Genomic DNA, 23,331 nt, shown 5'->3' on the forward strand with positions numbered 1-23,331 from the left:
CTTTACCATATGACTTTGAAAAAAATTTGGTAAATTCCTACTGTTATTCTTCTTCTCTTGTAGAGCTGTTTAATCAGTCGGAGACAGAAGTGACTTCAAAACCAGGTGATTTATTTAGCTAAAAGCAAGAATTTTCACCTGAATCCTCCACCAGCTCTTCTTTTGAATATTAATTTGTATATACTGATCAGAAATTATATAAGGTTAAATATTAAAGTCTTCAATCATATCCAAAAGTACATTCCTAATTGTGGGGCTCCCTGTTGGCTCTGGGCTTACAGGGCCTGATAAATGTTACTCACTGCAACGATTGAGAGCAAACAGCAGAAAGAAGGGCAACTACAAAGTAATTGTGTCCTGTCCAGCACAAATGCGCACACAGATTTTTATAGTGGGTCTACTCCAAAAAGTTGCAAAACAACTTGCTGATCAAAAATTCAGTTTTTAGAGCATTTTTCTTCCTATTCTGATTTAGAAAAACACCTCATGTGAGGAGAAAAGAAAGTTCTTGTCACTCCTGTGTAGTGTCTCCTGGTGGAAAACACTCAAAACTAGACATTGTCCAACTAAGGTTATGTGCTCACAGAGTCTTTTTGATGATTTTCTAGAGAATGGCTATGTGCACGTGGAGACTTTTTGGAGATTTTCAGAGTAGAAACTGAGCAGGAACTCCCAAGTGTTCAAATTTTGTAGTTTTGGAAAGGATTTAGAGTTTCCTCTCAGTTTATGCTCATTGCTCCAAAACCTCATAAAAGAATTATGTGTGCTCATAGCCACTGACTAAAAACTCAGTTTTTTTTAGGAGTTACGAGATTTTGTATGAGAATTAAGAAAGTTACTACTCAGTCTCTGCTTCAAAAATCCTTAAAAAAACCCTCTGTGAACATAACCAACATAGCCTAAAAGGCATTAAGCACTTCTTCAATAAAAGAAGAAAAAAAAAAACCTTGAAAAACCTACTAATGATGGCTACAGGAAGCAAAACTCAAAAAACTATCTGTGGTTATGTGTATATGGAGCCTTTTGCGGAGTTTTCTGAGCAGAAACTCAATGTATTTGAGGAGTTTGGGAGTTGGAGGGGTTTTTGGATTTTTCCACTCAGTTTCTGCTCCAAAAAAACTCCTTGAAAAACTTTGTGTGCACATAGCCCCAAAAAGAAAGTAATTTTTATAGAAAATTCATTATATTTTTGGTCGTTCACCAAATAAACTTTGTGTGCATAAACGTTAAACCCACTATGGTTTATTAGGTTATGTTAAAAAAACAGTATGCATCCAATATAAATTGCTTACATGTTTCATCGGTTTCTTATAAATAGAGATAACTTATTGCTTATCCCCTTCTGGGCCGGTGTCTGTAAGTTTGAGCTTTGTGGGAGATTGTAGGACAGGAGCATCTGAATAATACTACAAGCTGCAGTATGAACATTTCTTAAATAAACCTAATATTATAAACATTTAGTATGTCAGAATAGAAAGTTCCAAGGTGAAGAAGTCGCTGTAAAGATCAGACACCTAGATATGATTGTGTTCAATGGCATTCATACTGAAGATGTGAAATCAGTTATTAGATGACTGCTCCCATTAAGAGGCACCAAAATTATCAGCAGAGTCAACTTAAGATATATTGCTAATACTGCACTAGAAATTAGGTGCTACATCAAACATGGAAGGGTACATGGAGAACAATACCATGCAGTTTTGTACCGGCTACATTAGTAACTCATTCTACTTCCAGGAGATAAGCTTTCTCAATCCGATTATTGAACCAGGAATTTTGCAAAGGTATGTTTCTGACATAGGTTTGCTTTCTCCTGTTTGTATAGTTAAATATATAGTGGCTTGCGAAAGTATTTACCCCCTTGGCTTTTTACCTATTTTGTTACATCGCAACCTGTGTTTAAATATTTTTGTAATCTAATTTCTGCGTGATGCATCAGCACTAAATAGTCTAAGCTACTTTCACACTAGCGTCGGGCTCGGCCCGTCGCTGTGCGTCGGGCCGAGGTTCCCGACGCTAGCGTTGTCTCCGCCGCACAACGGGGGCAGCGGATGCATTTTTCCAGCGCATCCGCTGCCCCATTGTGAGGTGCGGGGAAGTGCGGGGAGGTGGGGGCGGAGTTCCGGCCGCGCATGCGCGGTCGGAAAAAACGGACCGTCGGGAGCAAAAAACGTTACATGTAGCGTTTTTTGCTCCCGACGGTCCGCCACTGCACGACGCATCCGTCGCACGACGGGTGCGACGTGTGGCAATCCGTCACAATGCGTCGCTTAATGTTAATCAATGGCGAAAAAACGCATCCTGCAAACACTTTTGCAGGATTCGTTTTTTCGGCAAAACGACGCATTGTGACGGAATGCAGTTAACGCTAGTGTGAAAGTAGCCTTAGTGAAGTGAGAAAAATAAAGGCATGCATTACATTTATATGATCAAATAACTAAAAATTAGCATGTGCATATGTATTCAACCATTTTGCTATGAAGCCCTTAAAGATTTCTGGAGCAAGCAATTCCCTTCATAGGTCTCATGCTTAGTGACATGATGTCCACCTGTGTGCAATCTACCGTAAGTGTCTTATGTCAGTATATACACTTTACCTTTTCTGAAAGGCCACAGAGGCTGCAACACCATTAACAAGAGGCACCACTAACCAAACACCATGAAGACCAAGGAGATCTCCACACAACACCACGAAGACCAAGGAAATCTCCAAACACCACCATGAAGACCAAGATCTCCAAACACCATGAAGACCAAAGAAATCTGCACAGACCACCATGAAGACCAAGGAGATCTCCAAACAAGTCAGGGACAAAGTAGATGAGAAGTACAAGTCAGGGCTGGGTTATAAAAAAAAATATCCCCCTCACTGATGATCCCCAGAGCACCATCAAATCCATTACCATCAAATGGAAAGAACATGGTACCACAAAACTCAGCTTGAGCAAGGACATTAATCAGAGAGGTAGCACAGAGACCAAAGGTAACCCTGAAGGAGCTGCAGATTTCCCAAGGAGAGACTGGAATATCTGTCCATACAAGCACAATAAGCCGTACACTCCATAAAGGTGGCCTTTATGTGAGCAGAAAAATGCTTTTACTTACACACAAAAAATGGGCGGCTCATTTTTACTTTGCCAAAAGACATATGGGAGACTCCCCAAATATATGGAGGAAGGTGCTGTGGTCTGATGAGACCAAAATTGAACTTTTTGGCCACCAAGGTAAGCGCTATGTCTGGTGCCAAACCAACACAGCTCATCACCCCAAGAACACTATCCGCACAGTGAAATATGGTGGTGGTAGCATCATGCTGTCAGGGTGTTTTTCGGTGCCAGTGACAGGGAAAATTGTCATAGCCAAGGGGAAGATGAATGCTGCAAAAAACAAGTATATTCTCGAGGAAAACCTTTCAGTCTGTCAGCAATTTGAGACTGGGACAGAGGTTCACCTTCCAACAAGACAATGAGCCAAAGCATACAACTAAAGTAACACTCGTGTGGGAAACGTGTAAATGTTTTGGAGTGGCCTAGTCAAAGTCTAGACCTTAATCCAACTGAGAATCTGTGGTAAGATTTGAAGATTACTGTTCACCAGAGGAAACATCCAAGGTCCGTGTGTCATCCGTGCATCTGTTTGCTCTCTGTGCATCATATCCGTGTGCTGTCCGTATTCGTGTCTGTGTACTGTCAATGTGACACATATGGAATGAAATGCAAAATAGAATAAAGAGTATTAGGTATTAAATATGTTCAAAGATACAGAAAGTGATGAGAAGCATGATAGATGATACATAGATAGAAGTATGCCAGTGCGCTATACAATCAGTGCTTTTTTATTTAATAAAAAAAAATAAATGTGTGAGCTCCCGTGTTTTTTTCAAAACCAGCAGAGGGAAAGCTGACCGCTGGGGGCTGATATTAATGGCAAAAAGGCTACTAGCCCTAAATGTTCCCAGGCTATTAATTACAGGTTACAGCTGTTTCCTTAGCCTTTATCGGTTAGTTTACGAGGGACCCCCCAAAAAAGACAATGTAGAGTCCCCTTATAAATTCTAACCAGCAAAGACTAAACAGACAGCTGTGATATTAAGGAGCCAAGGATATTGGCCCCCCTTCCAGGTTAATAACAACAGCCCTCAGTGGCCCATGAATAGGATGTGGCAAATCTGGCGCTTAGCCTCGCTCTTCTCTCATTCTCATGATGTCATCCGTGTGTCATCAGTGTGCAGCACGCATTTTGGATGGCATACGGACATACAAAACAGACGTGTGAAGGGGAAATAACTTGAAGGAGCTAGAGCAGTTTTATCTTAAGGAATGGGTAAAAACCCCAGTGGCACGCTCATAGATTCTTATCCAAAGTGACTTTCAGCACTAACTGGCGCAAAAGGAGGCTCTACAAAGTAATTACTTTAAAGGGGTGAATAGTTATGCACAATTAAGCTTTCATTTGTCTTGTTCTACTTGTTGTTTGCTTCACAATAAAAAGAAAACCATATGTTCACAGTTGTAGGCATGTTCTTGACATGAATTGATGCAAACCCTCAAAAAAAAAAAAACCCTGGGTTGTTAGGTAGCAAAACACAAAAAATGCGAAGGGGGTGAATACTTTTGCAAGTCACTGTAATAATTCCTGGGTAGTTGTAATAAAAGTGATGGAGATATTTGTCAGTTAGTTAAGGATTCTAAAGGCTATTTTATTTCTGTTTTGTTAAAGGGACAAGTCATGTTATCACAGCAGTTGCGGTGACTTCATTGGTCTTAGTCCTATTCCTCTTCGTCACTGCCCTGATTTTCCTGTACAGAAGAAACCAGTTGCCATTGCCTGGTAATAACCACCCGTCATCAAAAGGTAACTGATCATTAAAGATTCCGAAAAGGGAAGAAAAGTACTGTTTTCATAACCTATTAGGGATATAAAATAAAACTGCAGATTTAGAGCTACTGCATTAACATTTAAGAGCCCAAAGAGAGATGAAGATTAAACTCGATTTAGGCTGGAGAAATCCACCACCTAACGGGTTTAAAGAAGATGCCTTGACTCAACCTAAACAGCAGATGTCAAAGGAGAAAGGATCTGCCATATTATCATGGCGTAACCATCAGAGGCAGAGACCTTTTCGCCTCTGACTGTTAAAAGGGTGGACCGGGTCTCACATATTGATGAGTGGACCATAGGATAGATCAATGGTGGTCTGATATCCATGTCTGATGTGCAAGAGGCCAAATGTGCACAGTATTCAGGGCTAAACAATGCAGATCCATACAATGGTTAGTGGCTGCTGCCAGGTGTTCCCTATCCAGCTGCTTGGTGGGGTGTTCAGTTGTCAGACCCCATTAATATCATTTTACTGTAGTTTACTGCATGCAATTTTTGCCAATTTCTTGTCATGACAGTTCCTATGTCACAGCAAAGTGAAAGATTTACAAGTTTACTCAGGTATACAAAAACTAAAAGGGTATGTTCACATGCGGTCATTCCACGATTCTTGAAAATCTGGGAATGATGATGCATTTTTACCACGATTTTGAAAAACAGTCGCAAAAAAAAACACTGCACAATTACATTGTGTGAGCATACCCTTAATGTTTTTCTTGATAAAATGCTCTCTCAGGCTCTCCCTGTTCTTGGATTTTTTTATATATATTTTCCTATGCCCAATAGCTGAACCTGTAGAGCCGGATGATGAAACTGAGAATATTTATACGGATCTGGACGCAAACACCACCAGATGGCAAAGTAAGTGCAAAGATGAAGACTCATTCAAGTTGTGTTGAAATGTCTCTATTTCCTATGTAACCCTGCATCTTTTTGAGCAAATAAACCACCTGTCTGCAGAAGGTAAAATGACAGCCGTACCTGTGTGAATAGACCCACCCGAGCAAATGCTGTGCACACCTTCTTACCACTCCTCATCGCACCATTCAGACATTACTCACAGTATTCCACGTAAACACAACATTATGGCCAAGGCAGATAAAGCAATGGAAAGCCTTCATATGGTTATGTCCCATTTGTGTCTATGCATCGTCAGACTAATAGCTCTGCCTATGTTCCCAAGAGGTGAGATGTGTGAAAAATACCCAGCCATTGTATTGGCGGTTTGGCCTATTACCAATAGAGAAAAAGACAGAGGGTAGGGGAAAAATATTACAGAATATCAAACATTTCTGTAACTGCAATTTCCAAAATGCATAACCTGTGTGAGTGGATCTATCTAAAGTATATCCATCCTTTCATATAAAACCCTGTAGAAAAATCACCAAAATGTGATACACATACCTTTACAATACATCCAAACACTGTTCAGATTATCATGTTCTGTAAATTGCCATCCAGGGTAGCTCCTCTTCATCAGCATTCTGCCAGCACTCTATGTGCAGGAACATTTTTTTTTCACTTAAGGAATGTGTTGCACCTGCTGCTGTTGAATGACTTAGGCCTCTTTCACACTTCCGTCGGGAGAGTGAGAGATTCCCTGACTTGGAAAATGGTTCCGGGCATGCTCAGAATAAACGAAAGGGATATGTTGCTGGATTCCAGTGTCCGCGACGGATCCTGCGTCCATAGGCTTCCGTTATAGCCAATGACGGACAGCAGGACCTGTCGCTGAGTGATTTTCCGTCGTGCAGAAAAAAAAAGTTCCTCTGAAAGTTTTCTCCACACGACGGACCGCTATTTTCTAACGGATTCAGTGCACGACAGATGAAACGGATGGCCATCCGTCACAATCCGTCGCTAATACAAGTCTATGGGAAAAAAAGGATCCTGCAGAAAAATTTGCAATATCCTATTGTTTCAAAACTCGACGGATTTCGACGAGAGGAAAAAGACGGAGGTGTGAAAGAGGCCTTAGGCTTCTTTCACACTTCCGTCGGTACGGGGCTGTCACGAAGCGTCGGCGGGACGTACTGAGGGAAGTGTTTTTTTTCACATTTCCATCTGCGTTGACGGGCAGGAAAGATCGTGAGAGCGATATTTCCTGCCAGGCATGCACAGTGTGAAACACTGGACGTGACGTACAGAAAAACGTTCCCTTGAACGTTTTTCTGAGACGACGGGCCGCCAAAACCCAACGCATCCAGTGCACGACGGACGTGACGTGTGGCCATACGTCGCGATCCGTCAGCAATACAAGTCTATGGGAAAAAACGCATCCTGCGGGCAAATTTGCAGGATGCGTTTTTTTACCAAAACGACTCATTATGACGGATCCAAATAAACGGAAATGTGAAAGTAGCTTTACCTGACCTTAACTGTTATGTCTGTATGCAGCTTGACACACAAATCATGCCCCTAGTTTCGGAAAAACCCAGTGTCCCAGCGCAGTTTGATTTATATAATAAACAAATTATTTTATAGTCATCCTCCCCGGGTCCAGCAAAGAGCATTGAGCCTCCACAACAGTGCATGTTATTGTCTGCAGTGCTGATGTCACATGGACAGCGCTTTAACCATTTCATGAGCTCAGAAGCTCAATCTACTGTAAGTTTTAGGCTATGTGCCCACATTGCGGATTTTTCAGCACCGTTTTTGCAAAATCTGCAGGCAAAACGCACTGCGGATTCCACCTGCAGATTCCTATTGAGGAACAAGTGTAAACCGCTGCGGAATCCGCACAAAGAATTGACATGCTGCGGAAAACACAACGCAGCGTTTCTGCATTTTTTTCCGCAGCATGTGCACTGTGGATTTTGTTTTCCATAGGTTTACATGGTAGTGTAAACTAATGGAAAACTGCTGCGTATCTGCAGCAGCCAATCCGCAACGTGTGCACATAGCCATAGGCACGAGTCGCTCAGAGCCGCTGATCTCAGTGCTGTAGAAGTGATGTCAGCACACCTGAAAATAAGACACCTGGAGTGCTGGCCCAGGAAGAATTAGGAAAGAACAGTTCTTTTTCCTAAAGCAAACTGTTCCAGGTTGAATTGTCCAAAAATGAAATGGTACATACGACAGTTCATTAAACGGGTTTTGAAGACGCTGCGGCATTTTGGCTTGCGTCACTGTGTGCATGAACATGCCTTAGAATCATGTTGCTTGCAGAAAGACGACAGAATGATTGTTGTATGTGTTCCACAGACTTTTCACAGAATCCTCATAAAGCAGAAGTGAACGACTTGGTGAAAGAAAATCACGTCATCGTGTGATCATTTAACGTCTTTTCGGTAAGGTGTTCAACGTCTTTGTCAGCTGTCTCTTAATCCTTTAAGATTTCTACATAGGAGTCGAGGATGAAGGATGTTTTTAGAGAACTCAGCCTAACTTCGGTCTATAGTGACAGCAATACACCCTGAATGACCACTTTATGGGAGACACAACTAGTAGTATTGCAGCAATTCTCCCTGGCATAGATTCCAGGGGGCTTTGAATTCGTTCTGTAGTTACATTGACCCATGTGAACGGGATAGCTTGTCATAAATTAGATGGTGGTGCGGATATGCACCAACCAGCCATTCTACCTCTTTGATACTAAAGACCACCATTCACTTACTGAACGACTGTCATCTCAAGATTGGCTCTCCCATAAACAGTAGCACTCAGATGGCCTAGCAGTGCTGTGTACTCTATGACCCAGGTAGTGCATTAACGAGGCAGCCTAGTGTTTTAATCACTATTCTCTATAGACCAGAAGACTGTAGACAATTTGTAAGGGAAAATTTGGACCTCTACCATCAAGCGCTACAAAGAAACTGGCTCACATGAGGGCCCAACTTTTTATCAGGTGTGGATACAGATTACCATCTACATCATTATCTGCAGACTTCCCAGGTTAAGCAGTGGCAAACAAGTATGTCTGTATGTGTCACACAAACATCTTTCCGGCATAAGTGAAAGCTATCTTGGAAAAAGAGCAAAAATCACATAGAGCTTAGTCCAAATTCCCTCCCACATACTCAACCCCGAAGCTGCAGTGTTCTTCACTGACCGGTATCGACAGCTCTCTAGGAGTCAGAGAAGAAATGCTATGCTTTATTTACAGCACACAAAACCCAAACAAGTAACAAAATGAAAGACCAAGAAATGAAAACCTCAAACATCGAACCATTTTTTATCTTCAAAGTCATATTTTTACACCTTTAGGCCTTTTCACAGGTCCATGTTTCCAGTACGTGTCATGTCCGTTTTCACATATACAGTACAGACCAAAAGTTTGGACACACCTTCTCATTTAAAGATTTTTCTGTATTTTCATGACTATGAACACTCACACATGTGAAATTATATACATAACAAAAAAGTGTGAAACAACTGAAATTATGTCTTATATTCTAGGTTCTTCGAAGTAGCCACCTTTTGCTTTTGATGACTGCTTTGCACACTCTTGGCATTCTCTTAATGAGCTTCAAGAGGTAGTCACCGGGAATGGTTTTCTCTTCACAGGTGTGCCCTGTCAGGTTTAATAAGTGGGATTTCTTGCCTTATAAATGGGGTTGGGACCATCAGCTGTGTTGTGCAGGAGTCTGGTGGATACACAGCTGATAGCCCTACTGAATAGACTGTTAGAATTTGTATTATGGCAAGAAAAAAGCAGCTAAGTAAAGAAAAACGAGTGGCCATCATTCCTTTAAGAAATGAAGGTCAGTCAGTCCGAAAAATTGGGAAAACTTTGAAAGTGTCCCCAAGTGCAGTGGCAAAAACCATCAAGCGCTACAAAGAAACTGGCTCACATGAGGACCGCCCCAGGAAAGGAAGACCAAGAGTCACCTCCGCTTCTGAGGATGTTTATCCGAGTCACCAGCCTCAGAAATCGCAGGTTAACAGCAGCTCAGATTAGAGACCAGGTCAATGCTACACAGAGTTCTAGCAGCAGACACATCTCTACAACAACTGTTAAGAGGAGACTTTGTGCAGCAGGCCTTCATGGTAAAATAGCTGCTAAGAAACCACTGATAAGGACAGGCAACAAGCAGAAGAGACTTGTTTGGGCTAAAGAACACAAGGAATGGACATTAGACAAGTGGAAATCTGTGCTTTGGTCTGATGAGTCCAAATTTGAGATCTTTGGTTCCAACCACTGTGTCTTTGTGCGACGCAGAAAAGGTGAACGGATGGACTCTACATGCCTGGTTACCACCGTGAAGCATGGAGGAGGAGGTATGATGGTGTGGGGGTGATTTGCTGGTGACACTGTTGGGGATTTATTCAAAATTGAAGGCATACTGAACCACATGGCTACCACAGCATCTTGCAGCGGCATGCTATTCCATCCGGTTTGTGTTTAGTTGGACCATCATTTATTTTTCAACAGGACAATGACCCCAAACCCACCTCCAGGCTGTGTAAGGGCTACTTGATCAAGAAGGAGAGTGATGGGGTGCTACAGCAGATGACCTGGCCTCTACAGTCACCAGACCTGAACCAAATCGAGATGGTTTGGGGTGAGCTGGACCGCAGAGTGAAGGCAAAAGGGCCAACAAGTGCTAAGCATCTCTGGGAACTCCTTCAAGATTGTTGGACGGCAATTCACGGTGACTACTTCTTGAAGCTCATCAAGAGAATGCCAAGAGGGTGCAAAGCAGTCATCAAAGAAAAAGGTGGCTACTTTGAAGAACCTAGAATATAAGACATATTTTCAGTTGTTTCACACTTTTTTGTTAATATATAATTCCACATGTGTTAATTCATAGTTTTGATGCCTTCAGTGTGAATGTACAATTTTCATAGTCATGAAAATACAGAAAAATCTTTACATGAGAAGGTGTGTCCAAACTTTTGGTCTGTACTGTACTGAAGACAAGTACACATGCACAAACATTTTAATCTATGAGTCTGCACTCATGTCCATGTTTTAACACAAACCGTTTGTCCATGTGACCCACACATAGCCATGTCCTTTTTTTCCGGCAGCACAGATGATAATACATATTGCATACGGATTACGTAAGTGTGACATTCGTGTGCCACATATCGGAATACAATGAAGAATAGAAATTACAGATTTTTATGCGCTGAAGAGATGTGAAGATATGCGGTAGATAGATAAGATAAATAAATCTATACATAGGTAGATAATAGATACATAGATAGATGATAGATAGACAGATGATAATAGATGGATGGATGATAGATGATATATAGATAGATAATAGATAAATAATAGATAGATAATAGATAGATGGATAGATAATAGATAGATGATATAGATAGATAGATGATATAGATAGATAGATAACAGATAGATGATAGATGGATAGATAATAGATATACTAGATAGATGGATGGATGCTAGATAGATGATAGATAAAAGATAGATAATAGATAGATAGATGATAGATAGATAGATTATAGATAGATCTATAGATAGATAATATAGATAAGGTAGATGATAGAAGTATAGTTAGATAGATAGATCTATAGATAATAGATAAATCTATAGATGATAGATGGATGATAGACAGACAGACAGACAGACAGATAGATAGATAGATAGATAGATAGATAGACAGACAGATTTCACATCTTTAATACCTAAAAATCTGTCATTTCTGTTCTGCATTCTATACTGGTTTGGGTCACATGGGCGGAACATGTATCACACACATGTACACACAGCTATCACAAAGACTGTACACACAGACGGCCAAAAGAAAACCACACGGATAGTAAAAACCGTCTCCAACTGAGGCAAGTGCAGAGTTTAGAGCACCCATCACATGAACAAAAGTATGTTCTCCCTCCACATTCCTCGTACAGGAGGTTTTCTAACCTCACATTCTACATGCATAAACATTAATATGAAGTCGGCTCCTCTGTAGATATAATGGCATTCGCTTTCATGAGAAGGATTTCTAGAACATTTGGAGCCCTCTTTGGGGACTTATGCCCTTGCATCCAGAAGAGCATTAGTGAGGTCAGACCCTGATGTTGGGGAGACGTCGGGCCCACAATCTCCATTCTAGGTGTTGGATGAGGTTGAGGTCTGGATTTCATGCAGTCGATCATGTTCTTCGACCAAACTCCCCCAACCGCGTCTTAATGAACCTTGGAGAACACAAAAGGGCCTTCCCCAAACTGTTCTCACAAAATTGGAATCTACAATTATCCACAATGTCTTGTGCAGAATAATTAAGATTTCCCTTCACTGGGACTAAGAGGCCGAGCCCTGATACAAGCCCATAGAAATTATCCTCCTCCACCAAACTATATAGCGGGCAGAGTGCAGTCAGGCGGGTAACGTTCCCCTGGCATCACCAAACCCAGACTCCTCTATAAAAGTGCGATCCATCACTGCACAGAACACGTTTCCTTCAGAGTCCACTGGTGGTGGATTTACACCACTCCAACAGCCAATGCTCGGCATTGTGCTTGGTGATATACGGCGGCATGCAGCTGATTGGCCATGAAGGGCACAAGGTTTGTGCTGATGTTATACCAGGGGAGGTCTGGACTCTGCAGTTATGGAGTCAGCAGAGCGATGGTGACTTTTGCTATCTACTCCTCAGCGTCCGGCCCTCTCTGTAACATTAAGTGGTCCCCACTTTGTGGTTAAGTTGCGTGGTTCCTTCCAAATTTCAATATCAGTCACAGGTGATGGGGGGAACATTCAGGAGAAAGAAATGTCATGACGTGATACTTAAAGATAAGGTCACATGTGGCAAAAGATTTCTGCTGTTGATTGGATGTGATTCCACACCCAAAAAAGGCATGTTTTATATGTTATATATGTGGATTTTGCAGCAGACACACAGCAGATCTCACCTCTGTAAACAGTGACTTCCATAGAGAAAAATCCGCTTTTATCTGTTGAATTTTTGTTTTGCTGCACGTGGATGAAGCTTTCCAAACAAGACTCTGAAATCACAAGAACCGGCCACAGTAGAGGCCCGTCTCCTTCTCTCTCACACCAGACAGGTTTGCTCCCATGTGATATCATCCCAAAGAGACCATGTTGGGTTGTGACTACTGACATGCTAACTGAAGCAAAAAGTAGATGGAAAAAGGAGGGAAGCTGCAGGGAAAAGCACAGAGCTAAAGTCACACAAAACCACACACTAGGCAATGGAAATGTAAAAGCTTGTCACTTAAAATATTAGTTGTCTTGCAAGATAAAATCTAAGTATCACCTATATACAAGATAGATGATAAATATATGATCAGCGGAGGTTCAGGTGCTAAGAGGTGGTCTCAGTGGAGCAGTGCTTGTCATGTGTGATCACCATTCCATACTCCGTCTATAGCAGTGGTGGTCCCACTTCAGACTTCAGTCTCTTGGTCATTGATAAATGTTCTATATGGACACCCCTTTAAGCAAAGGTTAGCTTTAAGAGTACCTTTGTGACTTAAAATGTCGGGTGTTTTACAAATGGTGTAATAAATAGCTGCAGATTTGCTGTAAGTAACAACCAACGTCTTCTTTTCTTTCTCCTTCCTTCTACTTGAACGATTTCAACAACCATGATGCCTGGAAAAGACAGCAGCTCCTCCTTTGGAAATATCTGCTCCTGCTCCTTTGTACGTCGCCTGATGCCATGTAATGAAGCCATAAACCCAGCACTCTGAATTTATCCGTTAATCTAAAGATGGTGACAAACAAAATCTTCACAGTGAAAAACAAAAGAAAAATGAGATGTCCACAAAATTATATATAAATGGTCCACATTGTCTAGCAATTCGATTTCAAGGGCCATTGAGATCCCACCAAATGAATCCCAATCTCTTCCAAAGGGCAAATTAGTTTTGGACGCTTGGTCTCAATACTTCCTGTACCGGGGGTGCCCCAGCGTTTCTACAGTCAACAGTAGCAGGCCTAAACAATATGGTCTCACTCAAGGAGAGGTCAGAGCAGCACCCCCTGTACCTACAGCTCGTTAGTCAACAGATGTACATCAAACACAGGTTAGCCAAAAGGTACTTTTATGTCAGAAAAAGTCACCTTCATTTATTTCGGACCCCCAGAGTGATGTGAGAGCCCCTGTCCCTAATGCAGATGCCGACCACAGTCGGAGAATTCCAATCTTGTAAAGTGACGACAAGATACGTGTTTTCTCCAGCCTTTGGGAGTCTCCCTAAGCATCCATCATTCACAGGATAGAGGAGACCCTGCCAGTCACCAGAGATGCCACGTAGGGTAAGGATTAAAACGAAGGACCTCTGAGTAAGCTCCTCACCAAATATTGACTCTTCTAGGACCCTGGTGTTAAAAGGAAGAAATTGTGAATTGAATCCATGAAATTTGTGTGGGGTCAAAAATGTAAAAAAAAAATTCAAACTAAAATATTTTCTTTCTATAAATAAAACCCTGAAAACTTAGTAAGTGAGCTATACGCTCTCTGCATCTTCTATCCCACCCTCCAGTGACGGCATGTGATCCCCTCCATGACATCAGACGGGGGGTTGACACCTTTGGTAGCAACAAGGACCAGATTCCTCGGGGAGAACTCGGGTTTAAATAGAGGGACGAGATCACATTGAAATCCTGCAAGGAAAGAGGAAAATGTAACGTTATATGATTGATATAGCGATCTCTACATCACGATCATTGGATATTGAAGTCATACTGATTTTAAGACATCAATATCCACCGATTATAAGGGTATGTTCCCACAGTCAGTAAACGCTGCAAGCTGGACACTGTGAACATCCGCAGTATCAAACCCACAGCCGCCAGATGCTAGAGCATAGTGGATGTGTTCACAGACGAACAAGCAGCGCATCTTTCCAGAACGCAGAATGTCTATTTATGTACTGGAGATGCTCCGTCTCTGCAGCGTAAATTACCCATTCGCTATCATTAGATGCGGTAACACTACATTACCTTCTTAGTGACATGTGTATTAAGAGCGGGAACGCAGCTTACTATGCATGTGTACTAATTTACATAATAGCGTACCTTGTTTGAGCCGGAAGTTCACGTACATTGCAGTTCCCACGATCGATCAGCTGACCGCGAGAACTGCCTTGCACGTGACCGCCGGGGACAGGGTTATCTCCGGTCACCAGCCAAGTTCTCACGATCAGTTGACCGCGAGTGCACGTGACTGCCGGGAACATCTCTGGTGATCCACCTTCAAGCTCCGCTGTGTCTGGATGTCAGGCTGAGTGGTGGCAGAAAGCCACCGTTCAGCCAAAGGCATCCAGATGTAGCAAAGCTGGGCTTGTCGTGGGACATTATGGATTATCGTCTCAGCGGACAGGTAAGGATATTGTTGCTTTTTTATTTTATTTCTCTTCCAGGAGACAAGGGCGTCGGTGGAATAAGCGATGCAGTAAGTATGGTTTAATTAACATCTATTAAAGGAGTCTGTGTCATTATTTCAATTAAAAGACTTTATTCTGGCTGTGTCTTTATTTACCATGTAACTATAGGATTAGTAATGGATAGGTGTCTTAAAGACGTATCTCCATTACTAAGCCGTGGGCTTGAAGTCAGCAGACAATACAAAGGTGACATCAACCCCACAAATATTACACCACTTGCCACCGCTACAGCGCAAGTGGGAAGAGCCGGGTAAAGTGCCACAATCGGCGCATCTTTGGATGCGCCAATTGAGGGGTGGCTTCGGGCTACTATTTTTAGGATGGTGAGGGCCAAAATCCATGGGCCTTGCCAGCCTGAGATTACCAGGCCGCAGCTGTCTGCTTTTCCTTTGGCTGGTTAACAAAAATAGGCTGACCCCACGCTATTTTTTTTGGAGGGGATCCCACTATTTTTCCTAACAACGAAGGTAAGCAGACTGTTGCGGCCTGGTATTATCAGGCCGGTAAAGTTCATGGATATTGGATCCCTACCAGCCTGAAATACCACCTCCAGTAGTCTGCTTCACTATGGCTGGTTAACATTTATATGGGACTCCATGCCATTTTTTTTTTATTATTGTTTATTTATTTAAAAAGGAGGGGACCTCTCTCTGTGCTTTCCTCCACTTCTTGTGTTGTGTACTTCTGGCTGTGTCACAAGATTCACCATTATGTAAATTAGTACACATGCATAGTAAGCTGCATTCCCACACTTACTACGCATGTGACTAGGAAGATAATGTGGTTTTACCGCATCTAATGAATAGGCAATTTACGCAGCGGAGACTGAGCATCTCTGCTACATAAACTTACATGCGGTCTGGAAAGATGCACCACATGTCCGTCTCTGCGGGTGAGCCGCGGGCATCGGTGCACGCATAGTGGTCATGGGTTTTCTTGAAATCCCATCCACTATGCTGTAACAGCTGGATGCTGTGGGTTGGACGCTGCAGATGTATGCAGCGTACAACCCACAAGGTTTACTGACCTTCGAAACATAACCACAATATATCTGCAAACAGCAAATCACTATTTTTACCTTTCCAAAAGCCAACTTTCAATTAGCTTTATTTCAAGTGACAAAAAAGCGCATGCAATGAAAAAATGCATCAAAAACTTATGCGGGAAAAAAACGCATCAAAAACACAGGTGACCTGCCAGTAACCTCAGATGCAGAATTGTTGTAGATTTCACCGGCGTAAAATCCTGAGGAAATCCTGAGCTATTCCTGATCGTGTGCACATACCCTTAGAATATTGGGCTGTAGCCCAGACTGTGGACTGCACCCCCTTTACAGACTTTTCCAGCACAGTGGAGACCTGGCCAAATAATGTGCGGGGAAACTGCAGCACCATTAAAAGATGGATCCATTTTACATTTGCGCTTTTTCCTCCCCTCCATAACTTTTCTATTCCCCATCAAGAAACCATACGAGGGCTAGATTTTTGCTAGATGAGAGATTGACACAGTTCATTTTATCATAAAATGTACTAGAAAAAAAATCCAAGGGAGTGAAATGGTTCAAAAGAATGAAAAAACACAACAAAATGCAATTCTGTTATTGTTTTTGTGGCAAAATCAACATAGTAACTACTATGCATGAGTGCGGTTGTTGTGATACCAAATTTATATACTTTTATTTTTTTGCTTTACTGCTTACAAAGTAGCCATATTAACACCCATTCAAGTAATTGGGTGAAAAAACGCAGCAAAAACGCTGAAAGAAGTGACATGCTCTATGTCCAAAAAACACAGCAAAGCACAAAATACTGATCACACAAAAAACCAATGTGTGCATAAGATTTCTGAAATCTCATAGGCTTTGCTGGTATTGTAAAAAGCAGCTGAAAATTAGCATAAAAATATGCAGCGAAAAAACACAGCAAACACGCCCTGTGTGAACTTAGAGAGCCATGACACTATTTTTTGATTGGTAACATTATATAAAGGTTTGTTATTTTTGTGAGTCTGTACATCAGACAGACCTTGATGCACCTGCTATGCCAGTCTGTATATCAACCGGACCCGCCTGCACCTGCCATGCCAGTCTGTACATCAGCCGGATGCACCTGCCATGCCAGTCTGTATATCAACCGGACCCGCCTGCACCTGCCGTGTCAGTCTGTACATCAGCCGGATGCACCTGCCATGCCAGTCTGTATATCAACCGGACCCGCCTGCACCTGCCGTGCCAGTCTGTACATCAGCCGGATGCACCTGCCATGCCAGTCTGTATATCAACCGGACCCGCCTGCACCTGCCGTGCCAGTCTGTACATCAGCCGGATGCACCTGCCATGCCAGTCTGTATATCAACCGGACCCGCCTGCACCTGCCGTGCCAGTCTGTACATCAGACTGACCCGTCTGCCATGCTAGTCTGGACATCGGACAGACACGCCTACACCTTCCGTGCCAGTCTGTACATCAGCCGGTCCCATCAGCACTTGCCGGGCTAAAGTGTGCATCAGCTGTACCCAGTCAGCTCCGGCCAGTGCCTGACTGCATCAGCTGTCCTCTCCTTCCAGGCCGTTCCAGTTACCTGTCCCTTGGGGGCAGCTTCCATGCGTCTATGGTCTGTCCTGGAGTAACATCTAGTTTCCATCTGGAGCCAAGCCTAACCACACAATCAGGGGCCCTAGTGAAAAGTAAGGTGTTCACCTAGTTACGCCCTTCCAGGCTCTCCTTGGACCACGGCATAGTGGTTTCACCACTCCCATATATTATGGCAACCTATTAAAACCATGCTAGGGTATGGACCCGCTAGAGACCCCTTGCTTGTTGTTAGCCCAGTTAAAAGCCAATGTTTCTGATTTCTAAGTGGCAGGAAATGTGTCACCTTCCAAAAGACAATACTAGCAGAAATTGGGACCGAAAAATAGGGACAGGTTCTTGGGGGTTACAACGTCACACTGATGTCATCAAACATGTGCCTCGCATTCAAGTCAATTCAAAGCCCTGTAGAATTCCTGGGGCCACCAAGAGGCAGTCTCAGAGGAGGCAATACAGAACTGACGATGCCACTTAACACAGTCAGTTATGGTAAAGTGGTCCCCTGAAGGCACAGTGGGTTGCCAGGTGGTGCCCAGCCTTAATAATAATAATAATAATTTTTATTTATATAGCGCCAACATATTCCGCAGCACTTTACAATTAAGCGGGGACATGTACAAACAATAAATTCAATACAGGTTAAGACAATTTAAACAGTGACATTAGGAGTGAGGTCCCTGCTCGCAAGCTTACAATCTACAAGGAAATGGGGGGACACAATAGGTGAAAAGTGATTGTTATTTCAGGTCTGGCAATTATAATACATAGGGATTTTCATACAAAGCTGCATGATCCGGTCATCAGCCTGTGTGTTTAAGTGCAATAGTCAAGTATCAAGTGCAGTTATCGTGTGCATGGAGGGTGTGGAGACAGATGAATAGTAGGGTGCAGATTCAGGGTAATATTTGGAAGGAGGGAACAGGGCAAAGTTAGTTTACTGAGTAGTTGGTGTGGTAGGCTTGTTTGAATAGATGGGTTTTTAAAGCTCGCTTGAATAGGTCGGGGCTAGGTATCAGTCTGATCGTCTGGGGAAGTGCATTCCAGAGAGCTGGCGCAGCACGAGAGAAGTCTTGGAGACGGAGGTGTGAGGTTCGGATTATGGGGGATGCTAGTCTTAGGTCGTTTGTAGAACGGAGGGCACGTGTAGGGCGATAGACAGAGATGAGAGAGGAGATATAAGGCGGTGCAGAACTGTGGAGAGCTTTGTGGGTGAGAGAGATGAGTTTATACTGGACCCTGTAGCGAATGGGTAGCCAGTGTAATGACTGGCACAAGATGGAGGCATCGGTGAAGCGGCTGGACAGAAATATGACTCTGGCTGCAGCATTCAAGATGGATTGGAGAGGAGAAAGTTTGGTAAGAGGGAGACCGATTAGAAGAGAATTGCAGTAGTCCAGACGAGAATGAATAAGAGCGACAGTAAGAGTCTTAGCAGTTTCAACGGTGAGAAAAGGTCGGATTCTGGAGATGTTTTTAAGATGCAGGTGACAAGAGCGAGTGAGTGATCGGATGTAGGGAGTAAAGGAAAGTTCGGAGTCGAATATGACCCCAAGACAGCGGGCATGCTGCTTGGGAGTTATGGTTGAACCCTCCAGGGTAATTTCGATGTTGGGTAGAGTGAGGTTAGTAGAAGGGAAAAACACAAGTTCCGTTTTGGAGAGATTTAGTTTCAGGTAGAGGGAGGACATGATGTTAGAGACAGCAGACAGACAATCCTTGGTATTTTGAATTAGGGTAGGGGTGATGACAGGGGAAGAAGTGTATAATTGGGTGTCATCAGCATAGAGATGATACTGGAACCCAAATCTGCTGATAGTTTGTCCAATAGGGGCCGTGTAAAGAGAGAAGAGGAGGGGGCCTAGGACTGAGCCTTGCGGAACCCCGATAGTAAGGGGACGAGGAGAGGAAGAGGAGCCGGCAAAAGATACAGTGAAGGAGCGGTCAGATAGGTAGGAGGAGAACCAGGAGAGGGCTGTGTCCTTGTGGCCTATGGAGCGGAGCATAGTGAGAAGGAGTTGGTGATCCACAGTGTCGAATGAGGCAGATAGATCCAGGAGAATCAGCAGAGAGCAATGACCTTTGGATTTAGCTGTTATTAGATCATTAGAGACTTTAGTGAGGGCAGTTTCAGTGTAGTGTAAAGAGCGGAAACCAGATTGTAAAGGGTCGAGAAGAGAGTTATCCGAGAGATAGCGGATTAGACGGGAGTGGACCAAGCGTTCCAGGAGTTTAGAGATGAAGGAAAGGTTAGAGACAGGTCTGTAGTTAGCAGTGCAGTTCTGGTCCAGGGATGGCTTTTTAAGTAAAGGGGTTATGATGGCATGTTTAAATGAGGAGGGAAAGACACCTGAAGAAAGAGAGAGGTTAAATATTTTAGTCAGGTGAGTGGTGACCACTGGTGAGAGAGACTGTAGGAGAGGTGAGGTGAAGGAATGGGGTCACTGTTGCAGGTTGTAGGCCGAGCAGAAGCGAGGAGCTTGGAGACGACTTCTTCTTAAACAAGCTCGAAGATGTCTAGTGAGCTTGAGGTGCGGCAGGGAAGGGGATCCAGGCACTGAGGAGATTGCGCTGAGATATCCTGATGGATGAGATTGATTTTTTCTAAGAAATAAGTGGCCAGATCCTCACCGCTGAGGTTGGTGATGGGGGCCTGCACTTTAGGTTTCAGGAGGGAGTTTAAGGTTTCAAAAAGTCGTTTTGGGTTGTTGAATAGTGAGGTGATGAGGGTGGTGAAGTAGGATTGTTTGGCCAGATAAACGGCAGAGTTGTAGGTTTTGAGCATAAACTTATAGTGGATGAAGTCTTCTGCTAAGAGAGATTTTCTCCACTGCCGCTCTGCACACCTTGAGCAACGCTGCAGGCAGCGTGTTTGCATAGTGTGCCAGGGCTGCCGTTGTCTGTGTCGTGTCTTTCTGCGTGTAGAAGGTGCTGCTTCATCTAGGGCATTCTTCAGTGTATTATTGAAGTGTGACAATGCTAAGTCTGGACAGGAGAGGGAGGAGATGGGGGCTAGAGATGTGTGGAGATTGTCCATAAGCTGCTGGGTATTAATGGTACGTGTATTCCGATAAGTGTGGTAAGTGGGGGTGTCCCGGGTGAGGAGACAATTCTTGACAGAGAAGGAAAGAAGGTTGTGGTCTGAGAGTGGGAGAGGGGAGTTCGTAAAGTCGTGCAGCAAGCTGGGACGGGAGAAGACCAGGTCCAGAGTATTCCCATCCTCATGCGTAGGAGAATTAGTAAACTGTGAGAGGCCGAATGAAGAAGTTAGAGAAAGAAGTTGAGCGGCAGATTGGGAGAGGGGATCATTGATGGGGATGTTAAAGTCTCCCATGATGAAGGCGGGGATGTCACAGGATAGAAAGTGAGTAAGCCAGGTGGCAAAGTGGTCTAGAAACTGGCGGGAGGAGCCTGGAGGGCGATAAATAACCGCCACTCGCAAGGAGAAGGGCTTAAAGAGTCTAACGGCGTGGACTTCAAAGGAAGGAAATGTGAGTGAGGGAACCGGGGGGATGACCTGGAAAGCACATTGTGATGAGAGGAGCAAACCAACACCTCCACCCTGTCTGTTCTCAGGTCTGGTGGTATGTGAAAATTTCAGCCCACCAAACGAGAGAGCGGCGGCGGCGGTGGTGTCTGAGTCCTGGATCCAGGTTTCTGTAATAGCCAGAAGGTTAAGGGAATTAGCTTTGGGCAGAGGGGGAGGGTATATAGCAATGTTAGGGAGGCTAGGGTTAAATCCTATCTTTGCCGGCTGATTAGTGCACCAGGCTGGCCTGCATATAACCAGGCTAGGCGTTCATATAACGCAGTCTTCTCTGAGAAGAGTCAGCACAGGCCAAGTATCATTGGTTACTATGGACAATAGCAGTTTTGCGTGACCGAGCTGGAGCTAGCTCAGCCGTGTATGAGTAGCCAGGGTCTGTTCTGTTTACTCAGTACCTGGACAAGGCTGTGATTTATGGTTATGAGTTTGTCCTGGTGCTGTGCAACCTGTGGAAATCAATAAAAACTGCATGTGTTTGGACCAAAATTGCATTATCTGTGTGAATGCTAACTAAAGCCTATTGCCTACCAGAGAGAATGAATCCTTCACCCACATCCCACTGCCACCCTGTTACCCTCCCTTCCTTTGAGGTGCACTATGTGCACATCTAATCCCCCTCCAACTGGCTGTCATTTACCAGCCCCCAGGGCCAGCCACCACCTTCTTTGACCACTTCACCACCTGGCTTCTTCATTTCCTTTCTGCGGACATCCCCACTATCATCATGGGCAACTTCAACATCCTAATTGACACTTCCCTCTCAGCTGCCACTAAACTTCTATCTCTCACTGCCTCCTTCGGCCTCACTCAATGGTTTTCTGCAGCCACTCACAAGATGGTCACACACTGGACCTCATCTTCACCTGCCTCTGCTCCCTATCTAACCTCTCTAACTCACCTCTTCCTCTTTTTGACCACAATCTTCTCATATTCTCTTCCCTCTCCACTCCTTGTCTACAATTCCCACCCCACAATCTTGCAGACCCTCACAGAAATCTTAAACATCTTGATCTACACTCACTCTCTGAATCCCTCCTCCCTCTCACAGACAAAAGTTCCCTACACAATGCGGATGATGCTGCAGCTCTATATAACACCACAATAGCTGTAGCTTTGGAATCTCTTGCCCCTCTCACACATACCAAAGCTCGCAAAATCAACAGACAGCCCTGGCACACCAGCCTGACCAAAGAACTGAGGAGGGCTTCCAGGGCTGTTGAGCGGAGATGGAGATTTTTGCACGTATATTTTTTGCAGGGTGCAGTTGGGCCCAAATGGTTCTGTACACTGTGGCCTCTGTTCACACAGGATGCATTTTAGCACTGGGCAGCCCGCCATAGGGCGTCATTAAGAGGCTGAGAACCAGATGCTCTGCATTCCCTGTGTGAACACGCCACATACAGAGTATGTATCTCAGTGCATTGGTGTACCACACGGCCAAACCCTGATTGAAGGCTGGCTGTTTCATTAGGTATTGCACCTGTGCATTTGCTATTTTGTTTGGGTCCACTGCACCCTGCTTGTGCATTTGTATTGAGGCCTATTTAGACAGGTAAGCATCTCTGCCTCTTTTTGGTGTATTTTCTGTTGAGAGGAGATGGAAAAGATCCCACTCCAATGAGCAGTTCATCACATTCAAACAGTCCCTCACTACTTTCAAGACCACACTCGCCACAGCTAAACAAACCTACTTCTCATCTCTCATATCCTCCCTGTCTCACAACCCTAAACAGTTATTCAACACCTTCAATTCTCTTCTCCGTCCCCCAGCACCCCCTCCCTCCCCACTCATCTCAGCTGAAGACTTTGCCTAATTTTTCAAGAAGATTGAGAACATCAGAGACAGTTTTAGTCGACAACCCCCAGAGCCCTTCCTCCCAACTACCCAGCCCTCCACCTCCAAAACCAACTTCTCCACCATTACAGAAGATCGACTCTCCACTCTACTCTCAAGATCGCATCTCACCACCTGTGCACTTGACCCGATCCCTTC

The 23,331-nt window shown here is 43.8% G+C and overlaps 2 protein-coding genes across 6 annotated transcripts in view; one reads left to right on the forward strand and one right to left on the reverse strand.

The window, feature by feature from the left end:
* LOC143769528 (high affinity immunoglobulin gamma Fc receptor I-like) overlaps positions 1-14,264 on the forward strand; it is a 31,130-nt gene extending 16,866 nt beyond the window's left edge. The window contains exons 6-10 of one of the 2 annotated variants that reach the window (XM_077258180.1): positions 64-105; positions 4,720-4,854; positions 5,668-5,742; positions 8,086-8,171; positions 13,418-14,264. In XM_077258180.1, the coding sequence (XP_077114295.1) occupies positions 64-105; positions 4,720-4,854; positions 5,668-5,742; positions 8,086-8,153 (320 nt within the window). In that variant the 3' untranslated portion in view covers positions 8,154-8,171; positions 13,418-14,264. The remainder of the gene's footprint in view (positions 1-63; positions 106-4,719; positions 4,855-5,667; positions 5,743-8,085; positions 8,172-13,417) is intronic. The other variant, XM_077258171.1, reaches the window with a different exon arrangement.
* Positions 13,844-23,331, reverse strand: part of METTL25B (methyltransferase like 25B) — a 78,137-nt gene continuing 68,649 nt past the window's right edge. For 3 of the 4 annotated variants that reach the window (XM_077258157.1, XM_077258140.1, XM_077258137.1), the window contains one exon: positions 14,156-14,422. In XM_077258157.1, the coding sequence (XP_077114272.1) occupies positions 14,286-14,422 (137 nt within the window). In that variant the 3' untranslated portion in view covers positions 14,156-14,285. The other variant, XM_077258149.1, reaches the window with a different exon arrangement.

This window comes from Ranitomeya variabilis, chromosome 1, assembly GCF_051348905.1.
Source record: "Ranitomeya variabilis isolate aRanVar5 chromosome 1, aRanVar5.hap1, whole genome shotgun sequence".
Taxonomy (NCBI): Eukaryota; Metazoa; Chordata; class Amphibia; order Anura; family Dendrobatidae; genus Ranitomeya; species Ranitomeya variabilis.